Below are 13651 nucleotides of genomic sequence, written 5' to 3' on the forward strand. Positions count from 1 at the left end.
ATTAGGCCTGTGTTGTCTTAAAAACACTAAGGTTCAACTATCTATTGAGTTTCAAGGTTCAAATCGATCTCAATCTTGAGTTATGCTGTAGATAAGCTCAAAAGTTGTTTTTTTGATGAAAACAACACGAAGGTCGTACGATTTTGGCGTTAACTTTTCAAATGTTTCCCAAGTCTTTATCTACATTTATCATCATTCCCAAAAAGTGGTAGTTTCATCTACTAACTATTGCCTATGTACATAGTAAGTTTTAAAGGGACACACCGGCTCAACGTTTACGCAATTTAGGGGTGTAGAATCATAAATAATGTTTTTATAGATGGTTGCTATAAAAAAAATCATCAAAGTGTCACGTATTTAGCGAAAAATTATTTTAAAAAACCAAAGCGACCATATAACAAGCTTCCGTTACCAGACTACTTGAATGTGAATCTTACGTTAGATTTTTCACCATTATTTACATTTTGTAGTGATAACTTGAATACCTGATCTTTTCATCAATTATTCGTAAATAATTTTGTAAAAAAAATATTACAATTTGGTTAAGTAAGTTACTTTTAGACGGCTGAAAGTAAAACTAGCCCGGAAGGTCACGTTATTGTTTGTACCACTTTTTGGTTAGAACAATCACGCGACCTGCGGTTTTGTCTTAAAATGCTCAAAAACGGCTAAATTTGATGATTTTTTTTAAGGACTGTTCTTCTTCATTCCTGGAAGACCATTGAAGTCATACCTTAGTCTATTTTTTAGCCCAAATAGCCCAATTCGGCCGGTGTGTCCCTTTAAGTTTGTACAAGCTTTACTTTTGTTTAAGGCTCACAAGTTGTTTTTTATGAAAAAACACGAAGGCCAACTTTGAACCAGGGTAATGACCCGGAAGTTAAGGTCGTACGATTTTGGCAATAACTTTTCAAATGTTACCCAAGTTTTTATCTATTCGATGCCCAGGTATGAACATCGTAGCTTATATATTCGTTGAGATACAGCAACAAGCAAATGGTCATTTTTCAACATTAAAAACCTTGTCATGACGTCATCAATGACGTCATCTTGATGACGTCATCATTCTTAAAAAGGGGCGGTTTCATCTACTCACTATTGTCCATGTACATAGCAAGTCTTAAGTTTGTAGATGCTTTACTTTTGTTTAAAAACGCTGGAGAAGGTTCAGAGAGAAAGCGGAAGATGAGGAAAAACTAGACATAGAATTTTTTTTTACAAAAACACGGTGTTCGGTTAATTGTTACGTGATGACGTAGTTCAAAAACATTGAACCATAAAGATGACTCTTTATACAATGTGTCGTTATTTTAAAGTTAAACTTGTATCACATTTTTTAACAACTCTTCTTTCTTCACAAATGCAATATGTTTGTTGGGATTGGCAACAGGATTTATTTTGCAATTAATGGAAACCCTTTAAAAAATTTAGCTCACCCTGCATGAGATGCTGAGCACAGATATGATAGTCAACAGCGCCCTCTTTTGTTGGACAAAAGAGAGCGCTGTTGGGATTCCGCGAAACCATTCGCACCATATGATTTTTACATGTTTTAAACGTTGTTTTATTGTTATTTAATACCCGATGATGTCATTATGGCGTAATTAGGCCTGTGGTGTCTTGATACTAAGGTTAAACTAGCTGTTGAGTTTCAAGGTTCAAATCGATCTCAATCTTAAGTTATGCTGTAGATAAGCTCAAATGTAATTTTTTTTGAAAAAAACATGAACGCAAACTTTGACCCAGGGTAAGGAAGTTAAAATCATACAATTTTGGCGTTAACTTTTCAAATGTTCCCCAAGTATGAACATCACAGCTTTTATTTTTGTTGAGATACAGCAACAAGCAAATGGTAGTTTTTCAACATTAAAAACCTTGTCATGACTTCATCAATGACGTCATCATTCAAAAAAGTGGCGGTTTCATCTACTAACTACTGCCTTTAGATGTACATAGTAAGTTTTAAGTTTGTACAAGCTTTAATTTTGTTTAAAAGCTCCAAAGTTGTTTTTTTTATGTAAAAACAAGAAGGCAAACTTTGACCCAGGGTAACGACCCGGAAGTTAAGGTCATACGATTTTGGCGTTAACTTTTCAAATGTTCCCCAGCTTTTATTTTTGTTGAGATACAGCAACAAGCAAATGGTAATTTTTCAACATTAAAAACCTTGTCATGACGTCATCAATGACGTCATTATTCCAAAAAAGTGGAACACGAGGGAAAAAAAAAACCCAAACCATAACAATAACAATAGTTCTTCGGCTGTTAGCCGAACACTTAAAAAAACAGAACAATAACAATAGTGGTTCGGCTGTTAACCAAACACTGAATAAATGACAAATTCTAAAATAAAAGCCGCCTGTAATGAAATAAATTGATTTATGTTGAAATAGGTATGTTTTGATAATTTTCTTGAATTTGTAAAATGATTTTGCTTTTTGGATTGAAAGTGGTAGAGTGTTCCACTCCTTTGTTGCAGTGATATAAAGGTTCTGTCTCTAGCTTTGTTATGGGTGCGTGGGTCGGTCAGCTGGAAAGATTTAAACCTGGACCGTAGGTTTGGTCTTGAAGGAACATAAATAGATAGTGTCCTACCTTAAAATCAATGTGCAATTATTGTAGGTTGGTCTAAAGAAGGGTAATATTGCAAGTATTTATAGACCTTTCAATTACACATTTGCCCATCTTGTATCACCTGTTGATTAATATGATTGCAGTGATCTCTTATGACACAGAGACTCAAAGCAGGAATAAACATGCTTTTGAAGAATTGCATACATTGTACAATATGAAGATGAACACTGCCTACACAATTGTGTTACAATGAACTACCTACATGTACATCTGTACATACGTCAGCACTTGGAAAGACTTTGAACAATCTCAAAACATTTCTGCTATATCGTTTCAAAAACAAAAATACCATTCAAAGCCTTTAAAGATCCTGGACACTATTGGTAATTGTCAAAGACCAGTCTTCTCACTTGGTGTATCTCAACATATGCATAAAATAACAAACCTGTGAAAATTTGAGCTCAATTGGTCATCAAAGTTGCGAGATAATAATGAAAGAAAAAACACCCTTGTCACACGAAGCTGTGTGCTTCCAGATGCTAGATTTTGAGACCTCAAATTCTAAACCCGAGGGCTCAAAATCAAGTTCATGGAAAACTAATTCTTACTCAAAAAGTGCGTCACTTCAGACGGAGCCGTTCCAATGTTTTACACTATCAACCTCTCCCCATTACTGGTTACCAAGTAAGGTTTTACGCTAATAATTATTTTGAGTAATTACCAATAGTGTCTGCTGCCTTTAATCTTAGTATAAACTACAAACACTTATTGAAAATGTCAATTATAATCATAACTTTTGAAGTGGTACCTGGAATTTCTCTTGGTTTTTTCACATCGGAGCAATGAGCAATCTTTGTAGTCTTTAATTCCAACTCCTTTTCATGTTCCAGTTGGAAATCTGTGTAAGATTTGTCATCTTGATCTTGACTGTAACAGCATGTATGAAACAAAAGAATGAACATGTTTTGACCAATCAGAATGCAGTTAATGCACACATTCTCCAAGGTATTTATGGATATAAAGATACTGCAGATAATGACTATAAGCCTTTTTGAAGTATGGCGGACACAATGCTACAACACTGTAAAGTTGTGGTAAATTTGTGCGTATTGACCATAGAAATAGAACGTATGTTATTCAGTGAAGTGCGCATTTTAGGCGCAGCGTTTACACATAAACCTAATGACCACCAACATGGTGAGCGTGGCATCAGTCATGGCGTTTGACGTGCGCGTATCACGTCCGCCATACCTCAAGAAGGCTTATATGGCCACAGAGACTGAAACGAGAATTGCAAACAAATATAGATACAGTTTGAATGTGAAGTATGCACAATTATGTAGCATCATCTAGACATTGCAATCTATTGAATAAACAGGGCCCCTGAATATGAATTGAAAACTTAAAAAATTGACAGAGCAAATCATTTCTGATTATCCTGCGTGACATTACTTAAAGTCGGTGGACACTATTGGTAATTGTCAAAGACTAGTCTTCTTAGTTGGTGTATCTCGACATATGCATAAAATAACAAACCTGTGAAAATTTGAGCTCAATCAGTCGTTGAAGTTGCGAGATAATAATGAAAGGAAAAAAAAAAACTTTGTCACATGAAGTTGTGTGCTTTCAAATGCTTGATTTCAAGACCTCAAATCTCAATCTGAGGTCTCGAACTCAAATTCGTAGAAAATTACTTTTTCTCGAAATCTACAGTACTTCAGAGGGAGCCTTTTCTCACAATGTTTTATACTATCAACCTCTCCCCATTACTAGTAATCAAGAAAGGTTTAATGCTAATAATTATTTTGAGTAATTACCAATAGTGTCCACTGCCTTTAAAATGTTTTACAAAAAGGGCTTGCTCATAAGGCTGACACCAACAAAATTACCTCTATCAGAAACTCTGCTCCTTTTTAGAACTTATCTACTTTGTTGAGGCCTCTGTGACCACCATCCAGCCTTTTTAAAACATCATAGCCCTTCATTGGATGCCCAAGGCTACAGATTGTGCAATCTGTTCCTTGATTGTGCCTGCCCTAGTATGACTTTTGATGCCTTCTTTTGAAAAAGCTATGTGAGTAACAAATCAGTACATGTTTGTACACTGTTCTGCCCAAGCTTGGGCGATATTGTTATTATTATTCCACTATGTATCGTCAAAACAAGATCGCGATATTCGATTATATCGTGATTCATATCTGAATGCTAAAATTTTGACAACTTATGTTGCCAAAGTTTAATACATCTGTCGTGTGTACTGTCTATCCATGGTGCAATAACATGTGCCTATCAGTTACACACACATACTGACATGTAAAGTGTCTTTTGAAGTGTCTACTGCGCATGAATGTTCTTACATATGTGCATGTTTTGCTAGATCCTGCCATTTCATTCTAATTAACCAATAAGCATCCATAATGCACATGTGGTGACTTCTGATGGGTTGTGGTTTGTGTTATGATCCCAATGTGGTTTTCCTTTCGCGGAAAACGGCGGGCTCCACACAGGGCGAAAATAATAAATTTGTGTTACTTCTCGTAAATGTTTGTATTGAGTGAGACCCCCTGGGCGCTAAAGACTTTGATGGGTTTTTTTCTCAAAGAAACCTGAAACCCTGTCATTTCGAGATCAATTGGGGAATCTTGCGGTTGGTTCTGGGACTTAATATTTTTTTGAAGCAGCACTTTGTGGTATCAAGACGTCTTAATCAGGGAATACATCGTGATACTTCATCAAAACCACGATTTTTCGATAATTCGATTAACAAAAAATCTAGACGATATGGTAATCGTTTCAGAAGAAATGGTATCGCGATTTTCAATAGTATCGAGATATCGCCCAAGTATCAATAATTGTCATCATGGCTTAAAGCAGCATGAATTTATTTCTTCTCACCATAATACTGTTTCCCTCCTGGACTCGTCAAGAGAAGAATTTCCTCTATAATATCTAATCGGATATTGCATCAAGGTTATTGGGAGTTTATTTAGCCCGGCCATTAGCTAAAATTGTTAACTTGTCGCTTGCCACAGGTGTAGTTTCGCATGAGTGGAAACTAGCAAACGTTGTTCCTTTGTTTAAAACTGGTGATGCTCAAGTTATGTCGAAATATAGACCAATCTCACTATGTTCTGTTGTTGGTAAAATTCTTGAAAGGATTATCTGTAAACATCTCATTAATCACATGAGGGAGGATAATCTCACCTACACAACACGGTTTCTTGCCTAAAAGATCTCGCGTTACTCAATTGACAACTCTTTATCATAGCTGGGCCACTGCTCTTGAATGTTTCAAAACTGCCCCGCATTGATGCTATATTTCTTGATTGGTAAAAAACTTTTGATCGCGTGAGCCACAAAGTTCTTTTGAATAAATTACATAAAATTACATATTTGTGGCTCAATGTTGCACTGGTTTAAGTCTTATCTTTCAAACAGATTACATCGGGTTCAGTTTATGGGTTCATCATCTGACTCAGCTGCAGTTCATTCCAGGGTGCCACATGGTGCTGTTCTAGCACCTATTCTTTTCAATATCTTTGCTTTTGATTTACCATTTTGCATTCAATCTAATCTCCGTCGGTATGCAGATAACACTGTCTTGTACAGAGTCATTAAAAAACAAGATGATGAAGTGGCACTCAAGGATGCCCTGCTTCTCATAAACAAAAGGTGTGCATGTAGGCCCTAGTCTAAACTAAATTACCTTAAACCCAAGTAAGTGTAAATTAATGAATGTGACCAGGTCTAGAAACCCTGCTAAATCAGGCCCGCCGGAAGGTATTAAAAAGTGGGGGTGGCACCAATATTTTCCAACATTGGGTTGTTTAGATCAACAGGGGCAGATCTAGAAGGGGGGCACAACTTTGTAGTCATAATACTTTGTCTTTTGCTCCAGGAAATGTAATGGGTGGGGTCCAGGAGCTGGCTGCATGGCCCCTGGTGGGGTCCAGGGGCGAAGCTCTGAGCTTTTGGAGTTTTCGTGTTGAAAAATAAAGCCTCCGTGTGCCTAAATACAGAGTTCAAGAAACAATTTTTGAGCATTTTTGATCAATATCAGTCATCCAATTACTGGAAAATGTATGTACAGTGACGTGGGACTCCTGGTAAGTTTTAATCACACACATCTCATAAGTCATTCAGTCAAGATGCTTCTCCCTCTTGTTAACAATAAACTGAATTTACGCCGTACATCGTCAGCAAGCGTTTTCGTTATTAAAGTATTATTATAAATAGGCCTACTGCTGACGTTTAACAACATTCTAGGCGATGAAATACCTACAAGTACTTTATGTTATCCGGACGGCAAATTCCATGAATATAAGTGGGTGGCTAACCCAGATCGGACCGATAATCGTTGTTGCAAGCAGGGCCCTAGGCAAAACAAAATTAAAGGGTAGGGACATTGAACAATGGCAACACCATTACGGTGTGGGGTTCGGGGCCCGCCTTAGGGCCCTGGGAAAATTTTATGTCGTAGATGCTCTCTGGTGAAATCTAAGGCCTTCTCAGAGACATTTCTTGGACATTTCTTGGACCCTTTAACACCAGCATCCGAACATTCAGTTCACCATGGAAACTGAGATATCTGATTCATTACCATTCCTTGATGTACTCATTTCCAAGAGGATTGATGGTTCTCTAACACACTGTACAGAAAACCCACCCAAACAGACCGCTACCTTAATGCTCGGTCATTCCATCCTCCTTCTGTGAAAGCCTCAGTGAACCGGACCCTACTTCAAAGGGCACACACATTATTTGTGATAAGGAACACTTACCTAATGAACTGGAGCACCTTAACACAGTGCTAAAATAGAATGGGTATAGACCAAACAAACGAGAGTCCCTTTCAAGACACAACTCTCAGTCTGCACAATCCAAAGATATGCCCATTGCGGTCCTTCCGTACATTGGTCATACCTCACACAAAATTCAACGGATCCTCCGTGAGGCCGAAATCAAGGTCTACTACCGCACTCGCAACAAGTTGAAAACGAAGGTACACACTCACAAAGACAAGCCATGACTCTAGCAGTCAGGCAGGGGTCTATCGAATTCCTTGTACTTGTGGTAAAGTGTACATTTGCCAGTAGAGACCTAACTACCAGGCTAAACGAACATAAAGCACACGGCCGCATAGGGGAATATGACAAACACTCCACCAATTTAGACCATGTCATAGATTGGGATCAGGCTCAAATCATCACCTGAGAGACATTGGTATACAAGGCGTATAAGGGAAGCTATTGAAATACACAGACATGACACGGCATAGTATCCTACCACCCTCCTCTTCTAACAACCCCCAACCTACTGACACGCCTCACTACACCCGAGAGGTTTCTCACACCCGAGAGGGCAACCCTAACAATAGCCCTGAGCCTGCCAACCACACAACCAATCAAAGCATTGATTGAACTGCAGTGGATCCACTGAACCCCTATAAATAAGCCCACTCCTCTCTACCTCTTCAGTCTCCTGACGATGACTAGAGCAAGCTAGTCGAAACGTTGAGACCAATTCAGAACTGACTTCGTGGCAGTACAGTTAATTGCGATCCTTTAAGCTTATAGAAGTAGTTTCCAGTCTATTTTCTATACCATCCGCCTTGGTAATACATGTAGTTAAAAAGCAGGACATTTCTTTTCAGAACTGAGAAGTCTCCCGAACCTCCGATTATCTACTCCGCGGCAGTAGAATAAAGCAAGACAGTTCTCCAAGAACAAACTCTACCTGGCAAGTAGATACACACATGGTGTTACCGCAAACCAAATATACATGTATACCCTTTAACTTCATCTGAAATGATTTAAAGTAATACAAGTAATGCAGTTTACAAAATATTGTTGGGGCCTTGTGATACTCCTGATACCAAACATTTAATGAAGAGGCTTTTTCCGCGGGACACGTGCCTCCTGACTTTAAAGCCATTGGACACTTTCGGTAAACAGTGTTGTCCAAGGCCCACACTTCCGAGTATCACAACAATAACAAACCTGTGAAAATTTAGGCTCAATCGGTCATCAGAGTCAGGAGAAAACCGGAAAACCAACCCTTGTTTCGGCATGTTTCGCCCTGTCATGACATGTGTTTGAAAATAATCCATAATTCTCGATATCGACAATTGAATTTCTTTTAAGTTTTCTCAAAAAGTAAAGCATTTCATGGAATAATATTTCAAGAAAAGTCTTTCACCATTACCTTCTGTAAACCCTGTAAGTTATTTGTAAATCTGTTAACTTTTTTTTTTTTCTGTGCCAAAAGTGTATAATGGCTTTAAGTTAAAAGTTTACACATGGGGAATTTTTTTATATTTTAAAACTTGCGACATCTACACCTCTTTTGTTACACTCCCTCCACAAACATAGAAGTTTCTTTGTAGTTTGGACCAAACAAACTGAGTAAAACATGCCTTGAAAGTTGACGCATTTTAACATTCATTGCACATGACAAATGATTTTTAAGCTTTGGTTATTTAACAACCAGCCAAAGTTTAAACACTTAATTATGAGTTATTCTTTAATTATGTAGTCATTGGATTGGTTTTGGTGTAATAAATGGCAGCTTGCATGTGTCACACATGTGCTTTAAAACACAATTTGATGGGTGTTTCCTAAATATTGTTATTCCTTTTTAAAGTGACAGTTGACAATAAAACTAACACTAACATTGATTTCTTGATGTGATCTGATGATGTCATCGCAACTATACTGTCATCACGTGGTCATTGTGTAACGCATCACCCCCCTTGCACTATGATCCGATCATCAACAATACACATTGTTATGCGTAGCAGGTATTCGGGTGTGCTAACTGCCCAGTTTACCTGTCTAGCGGGACCCGCAGTACACTATAATTTGCACAAAACAAAAAATGTTGCAAAAATCGTACAAGTGTGCGAACGGGGGATAATGATCAAGACTAGAACGCAATTAATTCGACTGACAAATACTACAAAACGGGAAAAACTGGACAAGAAAATAACAATCAGGGCGGGCAAAAATTAATGGGGCTGGGGAAATAATACGGGAAAGGAAAAAAGAAAAGGGAATAATAAACAATACGGGACAGAAAAAAAAATAAACTGAACTGAGTACAAACATCATGGACGGGTAACTGGTATTGTGACATTAATTTTGGTTTTTACCCATACACCGATGTGTGTTAGTACTGTATACTCAGTACTTCCCGAGTCCTGTGAAAAAATATCACAGGCCTGTTACTCGGGTGGGATTCGAACCCACGACCCTTGCAATTATTGTGGTATTGTGACATCAGTCTTTGCTTAGCAATTAAGAATGATGCAAAGTTAAGATCAATCTTAGTGCTTTGTGAAAGCGTAACTCTAGCAGGACCCGCACAAAGCGCAGGTTTCCCTCTAGTGTTGCATAAAGACAATACTTACGAAAGGCGTCTGTGATAGTTACAGGTTTTAAAGGCCCTTGACATGAAGTTAGCTGTCTAGATGGTGTTCCTTGACCTGTTTGCAGCGCTTGACTCCATCGATCTCGCCATACTTTTTCAGCGCCTGTCTATGGAACTCAGCTTCGCTGACAATTCTGTGTCGTGGCTTAGATCATACCTCAGCAATCGGATTAGCAGAGTTAAAGTCACGAATGATCTTTCAGAACCCCAATCACTTGACTTTGGCGTCCCACAAGGCTCTGTTATTGGCCCAAAACATCATCAAGCAGGATGAGGACATGCAATACCATTCCTATACGCACGATGTGCAACTATTCCATCGCAGCTGGTCTACTGTCATTGTCAGAGTGCATTACGGACCTACAGACAGGGATGGCTCACAACATGCTGAAACTTAACTGCAGCAAAGCTCAGTTCATGGTTGTCGCCAATTCCCACACTGTTCCACAACTCGCAAATATTTCACTTCGGATCAATAATGAGATCATTGCACCTTCCACTACTGTTTGGAACCTTGGAGTGGAGTTTGATTGACTCTGCTCTGAAAATGAACCATCACGTGTCTTCTCTTTGTCGCCCTCTCCACTACCATCTTCACAATATTGGACGCATAAGGCCATTTATCGACAATTCAATGTGCGAGAAGGCAGTTCGGGCAGTCGTCACGTCAAGACTTGACTATTCTAATTCATTGCTACATGAGATCTCATCATCTGATACCAAACGTTTTCAGCGCGTCCAAAACCGGGCTGTCAAACTGATTTTAAGTGTCGTAAATTCGACCATGTCACACCACTTCTCCATCAACTTCACTGGTTCCCAGTCCATCAGCGTATTAATTTCAAGATTCTCACCATTGTATACAAATGCCTTCACAATACCGCTCCTACATATCTGACCAGTCTCATCAAGATTTACCAACCTGGAGGACCTGGCCTTCGCTCTGGTTCAGACAATACACTCTTAGCAGTTCCAAAGGTGCATTCCGCTGCTGGGAATTGTGCTTTTTAAGCACATGCTCCGCGCCTTTGGAACTGTTCTCCCCATCAAATTCGTTCCGCGCAGTCACTCGCAGTTTTCAAGAAACATCTCAAAACTTTCCTGTTCAATAATTGATTGCTTTGACTGTTTTAGTGGCATTATTTATTTGCTTATTGTTTAGTTTCTTGTAAAGCGCTGTGGTACCTTGTGTAAGAGCGCTATATAAATGTCTCGTATTATTATTATCATTATTATTATTCATATGGGTGGAGAGCATGTCACGTGGGGGTATTTAAACGGCTGATAAAGACATAGCTGGTGATGTATTAAACCAGCTGGCTTTGCATGTTGGACGCACAAGCTAATGTCAGTTTACTTATAATGCGGATTGAGATTAATAGCTATAAGTACCAGCATGTATTTTTTATTTTGTTTACCAACTTCAAAAATTCACTAAATAAATAGATTGTCATAGATTGTCAATATTTGTAAAACTATTCGCTTATATCATCTTTAAGGGCATTTATGAATGGGGATAAAAGAGGAGTGACTCATTCTTAAACGGCAGTTTAAGATCTTGCAGGGACGTTGCCGAGCCATAAAGGCCCGAGTCCTTAGTTGGAACCAATACCATTCCGACATGTACAAACCTTACCTGAGGTATACCATTGCTTGAGCAGACATTTTGCTTTGATCAAATTGTAAAGATCCCACTTGTCCTCTTCCCATAGCATTACGAGCCTTTGAAAGATTCATGAAACCCTGTCAATATAAACAAGAATGGATGGATGATAAGTACACTATGTGGAGGTAAACCAGCGAGTTATAAAGACGAGGAAGCACAATATTGTAAATTGGTTTATATTCTTCAACAAAAGTGAAGCTTTGAGGTTGTAAATTTAATAAAGTGAGTAGATTAGATTATTTTTTTAAATGGTGACCATGGTTATTTTTACGCCACCAAAGTCTTTAAATCACACAAGGACCATTTCATACAACCAACTAGTGTGTAAAAGGCTGGTTTAAGGGCGCATAATTTTAAGTAGGTCTAATGTTTTTTATTGTAGATGGAGTCAATAGAAAACACAAAAACAGTCTCTTACCTCTGTTAAAACAAGGTCAAACAAAAATCCTGAAACACTCCAAGCAAAAATTCTGTAAAAACGCGAGGTCAAACAAACTCGCGCAATTAAGGAATTGCGACTTGTTTGGCCCTATTTGATATGGAAAAGAGCGCCCTCAGTTGACCAAAGCTGGAGAACTGTGCGCAAACCCTATTGGGAAATTGCGCCAATGACGTCAAGGGGTCATTGTATATCATTATCATATATTTATAAGCAGTTTTTGACTCTCAGCTGAAAAGCCGCGTGGAGAGGTGCATATTTTACTTGAATTATTTGTTATTACTAAATGCAAATTTAAAGCGTCAAATGGTTATAAACATTTACGTACAATGTCTATTTGGCCCCAAAAAGGTAATAGTTAAAACATTGAAATTATCCTGTAGCCAATATTTAAAAGTTTTTTTCAAAATGTCCCGATATTTACATTAAACTTACAGGGTTTGAAGATAGTAGAGAGCTTCCGTTCATATTACTTACTGAGGTGCTTCAGTTTTTGAGAAATGAGAAATTAAATGAGTCACAACGTAATTTTCATCTCAGTGAGAGGAAAACTATTTTAGCATGTAAAAACCTATCAACCAGTTATGATATTATACCATAACATACATGTACCACAACTGGTTAATACATTTTTACATGCTAAAAATGAGAATTTGTTTTTTTGCGACATTGTTTTACTCATTTATCAAAAACCACAGCACCTCAGTAAGTAATGTGTTAAGGGAAACTTTCTATTATTGTTATCTTCAATGTGTGCAAGTTTAATGTAAATCTGTGGACATTGTTTTTTGTTTTAGAAAAAAGTACATATGTACCCTATAAGAGCATTTTCAGTCACTATACCTGTTGCATAGAAATTTCCATATCTTGTTTGACCATGCTTAACTGCTGAAGGATTTCAAAATAATGGACTGTTACATCATCCAATTCACAACACAGTGCCTCCATCTTGACTGTTGAAGTGGCCAAAGGTTTGCTCGTTACATCTGGATTAAAGATGTAAAGTTACACTTTTTAAAAACAGTACAAACACAGTATTCCGTTTCTTTGATCAATTATGCCTCTAAATGACCTTTATAGTTTGCATCACAGAGCATCTAGAATGCAAAATTAAGGGCCCCTGACCCCAAGCTGCAAAGTCTTTAAGCTTTGCATGCTCCATCTTCAACAGATTTTGCCTCCTAACATTTTGGTCATAATCCAACCTTGTTTTGATGTCTTCCCCTTGAAAAATTTGTGCCCCCCCCCCTGTGTCCCCTAACACATTACCGGTAGTTACGCCGCTGTGATATAGGATGGTTATTGTTTTCAATTGAAATACAGGGCCTATAGACAACTGCTGAGACCATAGTAGTGACAGCAAGGAGGAAGAAATAGAACTGAGACCATCCATCATGTACCGAGCTTGAGCTGAAGCTTCTTAGCTGATTGGACTGGTGTTATAAAGACCGGCTTTGGAAAATAGCGAATAAGTGGCCACTAAATCAGCATACATTGTGTAAACCTTGCGCGTTGCACTGTATTGCACGCTTATTTATATCCCT

The 13651-nt window shown here is 38.1% G+C and overlaps 2 protein-coding genes and 1 pseudogene across 4 annotated transcripts in view; 2 read left to right on the forward strand and 1 right to left on the reverse strand.

Annotated features, from left to right (window-relative positions):
- The window catches only part of LOC139954245 (U6 snRNA-associated Sm-like protein LSm3), a 514674-nt gene that overhangs the window by 326310 nt on the left and 174713 nt on the right, over positions 1-13651 (forward strand). The gene's annotated exons all lie outside the window — the stretch shown is intronic.
- The window catches only part of LOC139954200 (coiled-coil domain-containing protein 115-like), a 32312-nt gene that overhangs the window by 12557 nt on the left and 6104 nt on the right, over positions 1-13651 (reverse strand). For all 3 annotated transcript variants that reach the window (XR_011788064.1, XM_071953909.1, XM_071953910.1), the window contains exons 2-4: positions 12951-13093; positions 11639-11745; positions 3383-3501 (exon numbers count right to left, since the gene is read on the reverse strand). Coding sequence is in view for 2 of the 3 variants with exons in the window: in XM_071953909.1 (XP_071810010.1) it covers positions 3383-3501; positions 11639-11745; positions 12951-13093 (369 nt within the window). In the remaining variant the exon portion in view is untranslated. The remainder of the gene's footprint in view (positions 1-3382; positions 3502-11638; positions 11746-12950; positions 13094-13651) is intronic.
- On the forward strand, positions 3512-9188 carry LOC139954199 (uncharacterized; annotated as a pseudogene).

This window comes from Asterias amurensis, chromosome 2 (genome assembly GCF_032118995.1).
Source record: "Asterias amurensis chromosome 2, ASM3211899v1".
Taxonomy (NCBI): domain Eukaryota; kingdom Metazoa; phylum Echinodermata; class Asteroidea; order Forcipulatida; family Asteriidae; genus Asterias; species Asterias amurensis.